Below are 14,439 nucleotides of genomic sequence, written 5' to 3' on the forward strand. Positions count from 1 at the left end.
TTCTCTCATGGATGAGCACGAATGTATGCGGATTTTTCATGAAAAGCTGAAAAGTATGTCTGTAAGGAAGTCACATTCCATGTCTCTGCCTTGGCATGACACATTCGTAGCACTAGCACATGGAAGTATGAGCACCAAGCGAGGGCATTTCCATTGTGAATTGCCACAGTTGATTGCTCTAGATCATAAGAGAAAGATTCGATCTCATTGTTTGCATGTGTTTGATGAACGGGTTGTCACTCCGTCTCTATGGTCATCTACATTGCATACACAGTCTTTATCGAAGACAAGATTTTTTCCACTCACTTTACATGGAATGGGTATGTTCATGGTTTTGTGTTGAAATGGTTTCAGGAATTTGAGCCAAGGAGATTCTTGAAGAAGAAGGCAGCATGACTCTGGACCAAGTTGAAGCATTGAAGGAGCCACAGAAGACTTTGTGTCGCTTTCGGCGCGGCCCAAAGAAGCAAGCGTTGCAGACCTTTATGAAGTTCAAGTACCGCACGACCCACACATAAGAGTGGGCCGGCGGAGAGTCCCTTTCAGGATTCCGGATGCTATTGGCGATCTCCCTCAACGCCATACAATTCGGTATCAGTACCTCACTTTGAAAAGCAGGGGATGTCATGTGACAATTCCAACCCTATGTGTCCGTGGACAAGCTACAACATGAGCAGGGTTCAGTCAGTCCGGTCAGTCTAGATTTAGAAGTGATCTGACACTTTTGTGAGTCTATTCGTAGACCGTGAATGCCCAGTCACTTAGTGTAGATGCATATCCTCTGGTTGCACACAGCATGATCATCAGTATTCCCTTCAGAATCCATCAAATTCAGTCAGGGAATTTTCTAGTGCATTTAGCCTATTTTCCCTATTTTTGACATTTTTCACTTATTATTTTTAAGTGACTTCCCAACAAAAGTAGGTAGGGCAATTTTGCTAAGAAAATATATAAACAAACCCAAGTTAGCACTTTCTGGTAGAAGAGGCAGCAGGAGCACATGCTCAACATGCATCTTCTCAGCAAGAACCCGCAGTAACCCCCAAGCCTAGCGTTTTCCTCTCCATGAGCCTAGCGTTTTCAGTTTGGGTCTTCACCATCGCCAGACACTCCCATTGCTTGGCGTTTTTCAGCATTGCTTGGTCTCCACAGTATCCTGCAGCGTAGCGTTTCCAGATCGTCCTCAAGCAGTACCAGCTCCCTAGCGTTTTCAGTTACAGTCATCGCCAGAACTTCCCAGCTACCTAGCGTTTTTGTTAGCGTTTTTCAGATCTGCCAGCGTTTTCTATTTTCAGCCATTCTGCAGCAGAAGAGGCAGCGTTTTCAGCAGTTAAGGACATCAGCAGACTCAGCCCTAGTCCCATGCAGAAGAACCTCATTTTCAGCCATTAAAAACGCAGCCAAAGCAGTCATTTTCAGCCACCGAAACAGCCCCGAAATTCAGCAGTTAGAAGACCACAGATTTCACTCCTAAAGTCGTCGTCGTCATCCCCGTCGTCATGACCGACATAGTTCCAGGTTGCATCAATCCATTGCATCGTCATTGTACCTCTTTGTGCAATCATAAGTAGACCACTCTCGCCGACGAGAGTGGGGCGTTCGGAGGAGGGTTTTACAAAGTCTCTGGTGTCGTATCTCTCTTCTCTCTCTACCTCTCACTCTCATAGACTTGCACGCACAGTGTCCATTCACTTTGTTTGTGATCATAGCACTCTGTCATTAAGAACGGAAGGCTCTACCTTCCATAAGAACAAAAGGAACCTTGAGCACAGTTCGGAGCACTCATCTTGAGCAAAGCGCAAACATTCAATCCGCTGCACCTTACATGTATGCAATTCTCGTGTTGAGCCTTAGCAAGACTCTTGGTGAGAACATCTGCAGGGTTATCCTGTGTATGGATCTTAGTGAAGGTGACTACACCATCCTTCAATACCTATCGTATGAAGTGGTACCACACATCTGTATGTTTGGTACGCGCATGAAACATGGCATTTTTGACTAAATAGACAGCATTCTGGCTATCACAACCCAACATGGGTGTATGAGCAGGCATGCCAAGTTCTTTTGCAAGTCTGCCCAACCAAATGGCCTCCTTTGAAGCCTCTTTGGCTGAAATATATTGTCACCTGACACATTCAACCCTATGTGTCCGTGGACAAGCTACAGCACGACAAGGATTCAGTTAGTCCAGTCAGTCTAGATTTAGAAGTGATCTGGCACTTTTGTGAGTCTATTCGTAGACCGTGCATGTCCAGACACTTAGTGTAGATGCATATCCTCTGGTTGCACACAGCATGATCATAAGCATTCCCATCAGAATCCTTCAGGGGAATTTTCCAGTGCATTTAGCCTATTTTACCTATTTTTGACATTTTTTCACTTATTATTTTTAAGTGACTTTTGTTGGAAAGTAGGTAGGGCAAATTGAGTAAGTTTGTATATAAGCAAACCTAGACTAGCACTAAATGGCAGAAGAGGCAACAGGAGCCAAGCTCAGCAGGCCAACTTCTCAACAAGACCTTGGCGGTTTCCCCCTCCAAGCAAGAAGAAGCAGCATCCCCTAGCGTTTTTGAAGATCCCCTTCCACTAACGTTTTTGGAAAGCTGCATCATCCTGACGTTTTTGCCTCAGTATCATCGGCACAGAGATCCCATCAGTTAGCGTTTTCTGCATCAGATCTTCCCGCAAGCATTCCACAACACTTGGCGTTTTTGGAAGACCAGCAAGCTGGCGTTTTTGGAACACATCAGTCTAGCGTTTTTGGTCCCAACTTCAGCCTTTGCAGATTCAGCATGCAGCGTTTTTCATCATTAAAGAACCTGCAAGATCAGCCCCTTAAGAAGTAGCAGATTCGGCCCGGAATACCATCAGTTTTCAGCCTTACGAAACCTCAGTTTTCAGCCTTAAACCTGCAGATTTTCAACGTCAAAGACCCACAGAAAACAGCCCCCAAATCAGCGTTTTTGGACTAGTCGCAGATTTCAGCCCATAGCATTTTTGGACAGCAATAGAAAGATTGAGGGGGTTCGAGCTGAAAACAATGGACGGGTCTGCATGTGAAGAAAAGGCCTCCAACAGTAGAATCGGGAGGAGGGCACGCAACTACTCAAAGGGCTACAGGGGAGAAGGGGGCCACAATAGGAGTCCGAGAGCTGCATAATAAGGTGCTGTGAGCACTCGAAGGCTCAAAGGTCTACCAAAAGAAACCAGAAGGAAGCTAGCCGGGGGGGGGGGGGGGGCGACAAAGGAGGATTCTTGGCTCGCTATCAACTACACATGAAGGAAAACCTATGAGCTAGACTGAGTATAGGTAAGAAGAGAGTCTGCCAAGGTTAAAGAGGGTGGTGCTATCAAGGCCAAGCAAGAAGTAATAACCTTTGGGGGTCTAGAAATGATATGCAAAGCTGCACACTCTGGAAGGTAGTGAGTAGCTAGAGAAAAGTGGAAGGTCACTAGTGGAATTTGAATTGAGAAGGGCGCCAAGCTTCCAAGGTTTGAGTACTTCATAGAAGCCGGTGGGACTATAAAGCGATTTTAATGGAAATCTCTCTCTCTCTCTCTCTCTCTCTCTCTCTCTCTCTCTCTCTCTCTCTCTCTCTCTCTCTCTTTTCGACGAGGCCAAGCTCATTAACTAATCCATATGTGATATCCCTCTCAAGATACCATAAACTAAGTTGTAATCTCTCTCTCTCGTTCTAGGTTTATCTCATATCTTATTATCCTATGTCTAAGCTTGATAGCTTGCCAATATAAACTCTCTTAACACTAAGCTTTCTTAAACTCTCGTCCTAGCCACTATTTCCAAAATCTACATACATACTATGTTAATATCTTTGATACCTTTATGCTCTATTTTGTTATATATCGATGATGATAAAGTACGCAGGTTTGTGATCACCTCAGTTATGGATGTATTTGAGGACTTTGGGGACAAGAAGACGTGCTCGGCATCAGAGGAATAGTTGCCATTGTTTGACGCTAAAAAGCCAATCTTCGATCATTGAGGAGCTCTAGCACATGCGGCTATGAGGGCTTAGACTTGCGCCGAGAAGACTCCAAGATTACGGTATGATTGGGAGCGAAACTATGGTTCTAAGTTGATATCTCTGCTAGAGCTAATGACCTAACCCATTGTTGTTTATCAGCTAAGTGATTATAAGTGGTCGAGTTGACCAAACCTTGTACGATTTATTTCAATTTTTTATGATATAGTGTTCATGAGGTCTATAAAATGGCTTTTCATCTCTCTGCTTCTGCTCTTTCCTCTCTACCACCTCTCACAGCCAGAGGCCCCGCGCCTTCCCGGCTCATGTTTCGAACACAACCCCCCCCCCCCCCCCCCCCCCCCCGGACAACGGGTCATCCATACAACTGCCAAGTCATCAGTTTTTATGTAAGGAAATCTCTTTGTGTGTGTGTCCAGCTTTATTTCATTATTTTAGGCCCCTCGACAAAGGTTCTTCAAGTTGTTGCGGGTTAGGATTTTTTTAATCCTAACCCATTTAAAAATTCGACCACTCGTCGAGGATCTATAAGTTGGTAAAGACTTCTGCTTCTTTTGCTTTTGCTAGGGTTTCGGCCTCTCGGCCGAGATCTGTAGGTTGGCTAGGGTTAGGCTCGGGAAGCCCTAACCCGTTAAGTCCTCAACGGCTTGACACATCAGCAATTTGTGACATCCCCCCCTTCTTGAAAGAAGAGTAATCATCCGCGATTATATTATATTTGCAAAACAACTCAAGTTAGCTCAAAAATATCGGAGGGTCTCAGGCACGAAGCTCTTCACTCCCCCCGCAAAAAAGTTAAAAAAGATCTAAGCCATGAGCTTAGAGGACTGATACAACCAAGCGCTCCCCAGACCGCAGCCTACATCGCTTGGAGGTTCCCAACATACAACAAAACGCTCCCCAGACACCCAATTATGCGTCATTTAGAGGTTTTCCAGCATACAACCAAAAGCTCCCCAGACACCCGGTCTCCATCCTTTAAAGGTTTTCCAACAATAGGAAAATTTCTCAAATCGGCACCAAGACAGCTTTGAAACAGATAAAATCCACCTCAAAATTTCCAAACAATATTTTCTCAAATAAAGTGCAAAAAATATATAAATACATAGCAATTAGAAAATTCATTCAGAAAATTCATTCTGGGTTTTGTTAAGATGGTCAAACTTTAAGGACAACTCGCTTGTCCTTCTGTATCAAGGTGATCGTACGGTTCCGAATCTGGAGAGTCGCGCAATTTTTGTCGTGCCAAGACATGCCCAAGAGAGAGTCACAATTGCCCAGCTTCATGATGTGAAAATTTGCTTTTCCCTGGTATCCTTGGATGGTCACTAGAAGAGCACCAATGAGAGGTACCACCTTTTGAGTTTTCCCAGTGGCTAGCTCGGCTTCAAGTTCTCCACCCTGTGAATCATAGTCAAAGTCCATTTGCTTGAGGAAGTCAAGATAGATGAAATTTTCAGTAGCTCTCGGGTCAAAGATGACCAGACTTTTAAGCCATTGATTTTTCCATATGCTCTACATAATTCATTAGAACTTTTGAGATTAATTCCATAAATATCAGGTACAAGTCCAATGGCAGGTCTAGCTCTTTTAGCCGGAAGTGGTTATCAAAAAACATTCAAAGCAGCTTGGCAAGGCCTGCTATCAAGCAACTAGTAGCAAGTCGGAGGAACAGGTCAAGCATATGTGTTAAACAAACCACCCCGAGAATAGTCACCATCCATAACGCCTCCTAACCGGCGAGGGTCACAAGACATAGGCAACCAACCGTAAGACCGTGCATCCCATACCATCCAGCCTCTCCTCCTCCCAGTGACCGCGTGCTGCCTAGGCCCTCCACTAGCACTCTGCTACTGGTGGTTGTCATCACAAGTGGTGAACGTGGCCTCCTTTTATAAGTGCACGGCCACACTACCTCTAAAAGATCATAAATCAATGCAGCAATCTGCCAGAAATTTAACCTCTGCACGAGCTCCGATCGTGAGTCTAGTCACCATCTCTTATTTGCATTTTCAGATTTCAGCCAAGATAACCTCCTACCTAGCATGCCAGAGTTAGATTTTCTTGCAAAAGAGCATCTCATTAATAAAAGGTGTGCAGGTCTTCTTCTATAGCGCTCTGGATTTTTTGCCAGATATAATCATACCTAGATGAATCCAGGATAAGCCCAAATCCACCTTTAAAGGAAAGTGCCAGGTATAGACTCGTGATAGTCATCCACTAGACAATATAAGCAATTCAAGATTTTTTATAAAACAAGGCATTCATCTTCACATGAATAACTCAAAAAAAAAAAATCGACTTGTCAGTTCAAGAGATCTAAAACAGTCAACAGCAATGACCGCCAGTCTAGGAGTTTAAATTCACACATGCTTTTGAGGCTAGAAAAGTTTCAAAAGCCCACCTTATTTGACCTAAATTATTTGTTTATTCAAGCAGGCGAGCTAGCTCTCTGCAGGTGCTGATGCCGGGCTGTGTTAACTGGGGGTGGAATGCATGCAGAGGCGTGTGTGTTCTACTGCTGTGCCGTCTGAACCAGGCCTCATTTGAAGTATAAGGAAACCAAATTTGGTTCCTTTAGTTAACACAATAATGGAAAGCACGCAGCACAATACAGCTTCTAAGCTCCATTTTTTTTTAAAAGTGGTGCATTTGAATACTAAAGAACTCTTTGTAAAACAAAAGCAAGTAAATTTTTCCACAAATAAAACCTGTCGTATTTCCTCCAAGGTAATAGTCCCATTTCTATCCATATCTATTGCATTAAACTGGTCCCGCAAATCAGCAATTTCATCAGAATTGAGAGTACTTGCTAGCGCCTGCACAATGTTTATTAACAAAGCACGATAAAAACACCTCTAGAAAGTCCATGGAGACCAAGACTGAGCACGTCAAGAAAGAATGCACCAGTCACAAGTCAAAAGGCTCACCTTCAGAGCTATTTGTTTCAACCGACTGTACTTCACAAATTTTCGCATGTTTGAAAGCACAGAAATATCCAGTGGAATATCTGTTGCATCACCTCCCTCCCTCACCCACGGATGAGCTGCACAATAGAAGAAAGAATACATTTAATTAAGTATGATTACTAGCTACATTATTTGAGGGAATGTGTAGAACCCCATCTGTGAAATCTTTTTCAAACAACTCACATAGTGCTTGTGCAGCAGTCATCCGTGCTCGTGGATCTTTGACCAGGAGCTTTTTGACGAAGTCTTTTGCACTCGCACTTATAGATGGCCAGGGCTTTTCCCGGAAATCGGGCTTCTTTTTAAGCACCTGTATGCAACGACGCATCTTGCATTAAAGAGAAGTTGCCTCCCAGAAAGTGTTAAGGTCAAGTTGATAACAAACCTACCTCTTTAAATATCCCATCCTCAGTTTTATCCCAAAAGGGACGCCTACCACACAACAAAATGTATGTGATCACACCAATGCTCCACGCATCAGACTGTGGCCCTGACTTTCTTCGTAATACTTCAGGAGCAACATAATATGCACTCCCCACAACATCGGTAAACTTCTTACCTGTCAACCCATGGAAAACGTGAAGACTCATGAACACATTCAGGAGTAATCTCTCTCAGAAACCTGGAGGAGAGTAAGCACCTGGCATTATATAATCTGACAAGCCAAAATCTGTTGCCTTCAATGGTGAATCTTCTGAACGCTCCTTAAATAGAAAATTCTGCAGGACAAAGCACATGTAAAACACGGCATTGTTTTGAAACTATGGTCAGTGTAGATATGAATGAGAAAGAACTAGAACCAGGTCCCCCAGAACAAGAACATCAATGACATGCATAGCTTTGTACCTCAGGCTTCAGATCTCGATGAACAATTCCGTGTAAATGACAGCGAGCAGCAACATTCAGCATCTGCCTAACAACTTTTGCTGCATCTTTTTCACTATACCGTTTGTCTTTCCTATCACAGTACAACACTCTGTTTTAACTGCAAACACATTAAGATGGTAAACATGGAACACATGGTCTCTTTTGAATGGGCTGCTCATATCAAGGAAAGGAAAAATTTGTTCCAACATGAGATGCCAACTACAAACTCAGTTCACATGTCACATGTGTGAGAGGGCCCTTAAAGATAACATCTCTCAGCACAAAAGAAGACAGTAGACAACCCATTTCCTTCCTCACCTCATATAATTTGGTCTACTCATTTTTCATGTTCTTCACGTGTGTAGGTGTGAGCTGATTTGCCATCCATATTTTGGTCCCTTGGAGAGAACATGCTTGTTTCCGTACCTAATTCTATCTCGTTATATGTGTAACAACCCCTTGCATATCCACAATAATTCATAGCCTTTAGGATATAAACTTGTGATGACTTAGGATCGCCACTAACTTAGAACAACGCATGAAAGATTCATCATTTTCTAATTAATGAATGCTGCAATTTCCACCAATTGCTAGTTATTTGTTCAGGATAGTGGCACCATTCTGTGATGAAAAAAATTTAGCAATATCGTCTACTAAGAACTACAACACAACTTGCAAACACAAACATTTGACATACCTAAAGGCAATAAAAGGCGGAAAACTTACTTGGCTAAAATCCTATCGAGAAGCTCCCCACCTTCACATAGCCTGCAATATATTCAACCAAGTAAAGCTCAAGTATGATCATGGCAGCTTCAATATGCTCCCTAAGCAGCAACAAAGTGTAGACATGGCTTTTCAAACATAAATCAGAGGTGATACACAATGTGTATCATCCCCGTGCAAAAGTCCCATGCGCAGATTAGAAAGACATACTCCATCACTATGTAGACACAATCGTCATCTTCAAAAGCATCATAAAACTGAACCACATTTTCATGTCCTGAAAGGGCTTCCATTATCTTCACTTCTCTTTTCACGTCTTCAACAGCAATCGGAAGAAGCATCTATATAAAAGACGCCAGTCAGTCAGATTTATCCTTTGATACTCAAATTAAGTGTATCAGATGCTAAAGCATTAACTGATCACATTACAATGATTTTTTATAAAATCATAGAGAAGCAAGCTCTCTCTCTCTCTCTCTCTCTCTCTCTCTCTCTCTCTCTCTCTCTCTCTCTCTCTCTCTCTCTCACCAGACGGACCTGACTAGATACATGAAATCATTATTAATGAGAGAGAGAGAGAGAGAGAGAGAGAGAGAGAGAGAGAGAGAGAGAGAGAGAGAGAGAGAGAGAGAGAAATGAAATGATACATTAACGTCTTCAAAAGGCCAAAATGACCTATGAGACCATCAGATACGAAGTGCTGAATCTAATACAATGTCTGAAGTACAAGTACAAAAAGTAGAAGAAGAAGAAGAAGAAGAAGAAGATTGTTTTAACGTCGTAGGAAACTATCCCAAGAGACCTTAAAGATCTATCTGACGAGGAGAGTTGAACTCAAGATCTGTTATGTGAGAGAGAGAGAGAGAGAGAGAGAGAGAGAGAGAGAGAGAGAGAGAGATTGTTTTAACGTCGTAGGAAACTATCCCAAGAGACCTTAAAGATCTATCCGACGAGGAGAGTTGAACTCAAGATCTGTTATGTGTGTGTGTGTGTGTGTGTGTGTGTGTGTGTGTGTGTGTGTGTGTGTGTGTGTGTGTGTGTGTGAGAGAGAGAGAGAGAGAGAGAGAGAGAGAGAGAGAGAGAGAGAGAGAGAGTTGATCGCCCTCCTGTAACCATATGACCTTAGAAGCCCTCATGTGGTGCAGATATAAGAGTGTGTGGCAATGCCCCCAGTCCCTACCTATACAACACATGAGGGTTGGGTCAAGCAATGTCCACCAATAAACCCAACAACCCATAAATGTAGAAAAACCTATGAATATAGGGATCTGTCGGAAAGCCCAAAAAAAGAGAGTGCAACCACGGGAATCGCAATACTTGGACACCCGAGCGAGAAATCGGTAGCAACACACAAACTGCAACAACTGAACTTGAATAGGGCGAGAGAAGAGGAGAGACGACACGAAGCGGCGGAGAGTTCTTCCAAATGGATTGGCCCCAAAGACTAGCGCCCTTTTTGATAATTCTTTCTTTATTGATGATTGGCAAAGTACACCAGCCAAGGAGCACTTCCTTTGCAATCTACTCATTGTAAAGTGCCACAAAGGGCCACCAAGCTCATATTTAAAGGCCCAAGGCAAAAAGCATCAAATATGAAAAGCTGGCACCAAAAAAGTTGCTCCCTAAAAATCCAGGATTTCCCTAAAAATCCGCCGCGAATTCCGGGATGCATGTACAGGTGCCACATCATCATATTTTGAGGCGTCAAACTGGTCCCACTTCTTTTCGGCCACTTTCGGGGGCTTTAAACAAGTCCTCTTCCACTAGAATGCCACGTCCATCGCATTTGTGACATTACCCCCTCTTGAAAGAAGAGTGATTGCCCTCGATTATGCCTACAAAACAGACAAAGGATAAAAACTAGCTCAGTAGACACTGACTCTATGCTCCCATGCACCAGAGTGCACACATCTAGCACTTGCACAAAAACATCAGTCACCGAACAATCACATCACATTCACATCATTATCTCCATCGAAATCTTAGATACAAATCATGATCATTGTAACTTATTTGGCAATCACATCCAAACCGCACTGGTTTGTTCAAGGATGTCTTGATCTACTAAACTCGTCACTATCAAATTCACATCCTTTCTCACATTTCATGCAAACATGCCAATGACCATCCCCACAAGGCAGTACATTTACAAGGCATGTATCCCACAAATCAATCACTTAGTTCACGTTGAACACTCAGATGCAAACAATCAATCTAGTCATCTCATCTAATCTTGATGCACATAGATCACTATCCGGCCATCTCATTCTTTGGAAACTCTTAATGCACTAGGATCGGTATCCATTCATCTCATCAAAATAGAACTCTTGATGCACTAGGATCACATTCATGATTTATTTAGCCCCCACATCCAAATCTCACCGATCTCTAGCAGATGTCTAGATGCACTAAATTCATCATATCAGTCATCAAACAAAATACTGCAGACATTTCATCTTTAAACATATACTTAAACAATACACACACGAATAGCACATGTAATCAAGTTCAATCTAGGAAATTTCCAATTCAATGTACGTCAGTCAGCCTGTCAGTATCCCTAAAATCTCATGGAGAAATCCATGAATTTATTCAATTCTAGGCAATCTGTGACAAAAGAGTGGAGTGGCTCCCCTCTTGTGCAATATGCGACACACCAGATTCAGCCCGCTGATTCGACCTGCACTTAAGAATTAGACAATGCTAAAATCAAAAGCCTTGAGGTACAACTCTAGTATTGGGGAGAATCTGTGAAGTCCTACTCCAGTCTCCTGCATCAAGAGCCAGATAGTTCCTACCCTTGATCAAATTGTGTCACGTGCACATCTAACTCTATGTGCATGTGGACAAGCTATCTCAGGTCTAGGATTCAGGTTAGCCTAGGAAGTGTTCTGGCACCTTGGTGAGCCTGTGCATAGGCCGTGCATGTCCAAGCACTTGAAATAGTTGCATATCCTCTGATTGCACACAACATTATCATTAGCACGACATTCAGTACTCATCCTGAGCACTATCAACATTCACTTCTGCTGCACCTTCAGTGTATGGTCATCACCAGAAGCGGAATGGATACTTTGCATGAACGTGATGAGAATGGAGTTGGTGATGAAGAAATTTCTACACCAGGAGGATTGTTTCCCGATTCTCCCCCATCCCATCTACGCCACAGACTGCACCAAATCATATGGAGGCTTTGGTCAAATCGATGATGGAGATTATGCTACAACAGGAGACGCAACATGCCACCACAGAGAAAGCACGCGAAGCACATAACGGCCGAAGAAAGGCGAGCGACTATGGAGTTAGAGAGTGAGACCTAGAGAGACCAACGCAACAAGAGTTGGTCCTACAGGTACTCACCTCGAAATCTAAGCCAATCAAGGACGTTGGCACTTCATCAGGTAGCACAGGTAGAGATGCAGATTCCAACAACCCAGTCACTGAGAAGTTGACGTTCAGTAAGTATGACGATAAGATGGATGCTAATGTTATTCATTCTTGGTTGCATCAATTTAATGCTTACTTTGCGACAACTAAGAAAACAGGGAATAATAAAGTTTTGACGGCAGCCATGTATCTTACCGATGATGCCATTAATTGGTATCAAGTGTAGCAAGAGGCACAGTTGGCCGCACACCTAGAGAAAGCCGAGGAAGACACGCCCCTTTCTTTCAATTGGCCAACTTCCAAGACAAGCTCAATGTGCGGTTCATGCCACCTTAGTACCTAGCCCGGTTGAAAGAAGATTGGCGCAATCTCAAGCAAAATGGCATGCCAATTATGTCTTTTTCTAACCATGTTTTGCAACTCGACACCCAATTATGCAAATCGGATGAGGCATTCCTTTTTGGGTTGGACGAGTATATCAAGTTCGATATCGAAGTCTTTCGATCCAATAGATCTCAACAAGGCGGTAGTGATTCCTCTCGCGCAAGAGATGAAGCACAATAAAGGTAAGCCTAAGGAGAACAAGTCTTCTCACAGTACCTCTCAGAATTCTTAGAAGCCGCAGAATGGTAAGAATGGTAAGAAAAACGGTAATTCTCCTAGCAAGCACAGAATTCTCAAGTCAAGAAAAGGAAAAGCTAAAAGTCAAGAAAACCCTAAGTTGACACCTGATGAAAAATATGATCAAGGAATTTTAGGAGGTTGGTTAACTCTTGAAGAACGAGCCGAATATGCATGAGACAAAGATGTTTTGAATGTCACACTGAAGGTCATATAAAAAGAGATTGTCTTAAGAAAGCATCCAACGAACCTAAAAACCCGCAAAACCCACATCCTCTATTAATGCCATAAATGAGAACACTAGTGTGTCCCAAGTTTCTAATGATAATCTAGTTGATGAGTCTCTCATGAAGTGTTATGGTCATGTGAATGGTCAACGCATTGTGATCTTGTGTGATTCTGGTAGTATGCATGATGTGATTGGTGACTCTCTTGTAGAAAGAGCCCGCTTGAGGTTAGCCAGACGAGCCCGCTTGGAGGTTAGCCAGACAACTCCTCTCAAGGTGTCGGGCTTCGCTCCCGGTATGGACTCTCTCATTACACGAGTGCCATGATGTGTTATTCATGTTATTCACTGTTCAGCAAGTTTCCTTCCGTCAAAAGATTTTGTTGTGTCTCCTCTCTCAGAATGTGATATGATTTTGGACATTCGATGGTTTCGTGAACATAACCCTCTCATTGATTGGGCAGACAATACGCTCACTCTAAATGCCAAAAGTGACTCTCCCATTATCATTCGTGGTGAGGAGGGTATTCATTCTTTACCTCTCATTTCTAATGTGCAGGCGAAGCTTGAAAGAAACGTGAGAAGGGGATTCTCTCAGTCCGTTCTTCTTCGAAGCACAACACACACTTTTTGCATGATAGATATGTGATTGTTCGCAAGGATAATGGTTTGCACGATGATGTTTCTAGTCCAGCTAACCTCATTGCAAATACGATCAGTCACACAGAACCGATCTTGGCTCTCAAGTCGAGGTCCAAAGAACCCACTCAGGAAGTATTGTGTGTTTGACATGATTAGTCAACACACATTGAGTTTTTCATTCGTGACAGTTTCTTTATTTTCGTCACCGTCTTTATGTGTTCCCTTTTCACAGGCATGCCGTATTATACGATGCACATGATTCACTCACGGATGAGCACGCATGTATGCGGATCACTCTCGAAAAGAAAAAGTTTGCTTTCAAGGAATTCACATTGTTACTCGATTGTCCGTTTGTGAATCGATTTTACATGTTTCTTCCTTGGCACGACACAATCTCAGAAAGAGCACGCACAAGATTGTCCATCAAGCATCGGCATTTCCGTTGTGATTTGCCACGGTTGATAGATTTAGGTCGAAAATCAAGTTTCGATCCCACTTTTTGCATGTGTTAGGTGAACGGTTTGGCACTCAGCCACTTTGTTCATCTGCATTGCATGCACAGTCCTTTAGGAAGAATAGTATTTTTCCAGTTACTCTACATGGAATGGGTATGTTTATGGTTTTGTGTTGAAAATGTTTCAAGAATTTTCCTCCTCGGAGATCCTTGACAAAGGTGGATCCACGACCATAGACGCAGTTGGAGGATTGAAGCCGCAACAGATCATTTTGTCGCTTTCGGCGCGGCCCAAAGAAGCAAGCATTGCAGACCTTCATGAAGTTCAAGTATCGCACGACCCACGCATCAGAGTGGGCCGGCAAGAGTTCTTCGTAGGATTCCAGGAGTTGTTGGTGCACTCCCTCGACGCCATACAACTCGGTACCAGTACCTCACTTTAAAAAGGAGGGGATGTCACGTGCACATCTAACCCTATGTGCATGTGGACAAGCTATCTCAGGTCTAGGGTTCACGTTAGCCTAGGAAGTGTTATGGCACCCT

The 14,439-nt window shown here is 43.1% G+C and overlaps 1 protein-coding gene across 2 annotated transcripts in view; it reads right to left on the bottom strand.

Moving 5' to 3' along the window:
• The window catches only part of LOC147427123 (calcium-dependent protein kinase 18-like), a 61,505-nt gene that overhangs the window by 25,804 nt on the left and 21,262 nt on the right, over positions 1 to 14,439 (bottom strand). For both annotated transcript variants that reach the window (XM_086498303.1, XM_086498302.1), the window contains 8 exons: positions 8,777 to 8,907; positions 8,567 to 8,608; positions 7,820 to 7,931; positions 7,614 to 7,692; positions 7,363 to 7,532; positions 7,157 to 7,283; positions 6,935 to 7,050; positions 6,716 to 6,823 (listed from right to left, as the gene is read on the bottom strand). In XM_086498303.1, coding sequence (XP_086354429.1) covers positions 6,716 to 6,823; positions 6,935 to 7,050; positions 7,157 to 7,283; positions 7,363 to 7,532; positions 7,614 to 7,692; positions 7,820 to 7,931; positions 8,567 to 8,608; positions 8,777 to 8,907 — 885 coding nt within the window. The remainder of the gene's footprint in view (positions 1 to 6,715; positions 6,824 to 6,934; positions 7,051 to 7,156; positions 7,284 to 7,362; positions 7,533 to 7,613; positions 7,693 to 7,819; positions 7,932 to 8,566; positions 8,609 to 8,776; positions 8,908 to 14,439) is intronic.

This window comes from Adiantum capillus-veneris, chromosome 24 (genome assembly GCF_014529385.1).
Source record: "Adiantum capillus-veneris isolate H3 chromosome 24, ASM1452938v2, whole genome shotgun sequence".
In the NCBI taxonomy this organism is placed as follows: domain Eukaryota; kingdom Viridiplantae; phylum Streptophyta; class Polypodiopsida; order Polypodiales; family Pteridaceae; genus Adiantum; species Adiantum capillus-veneris.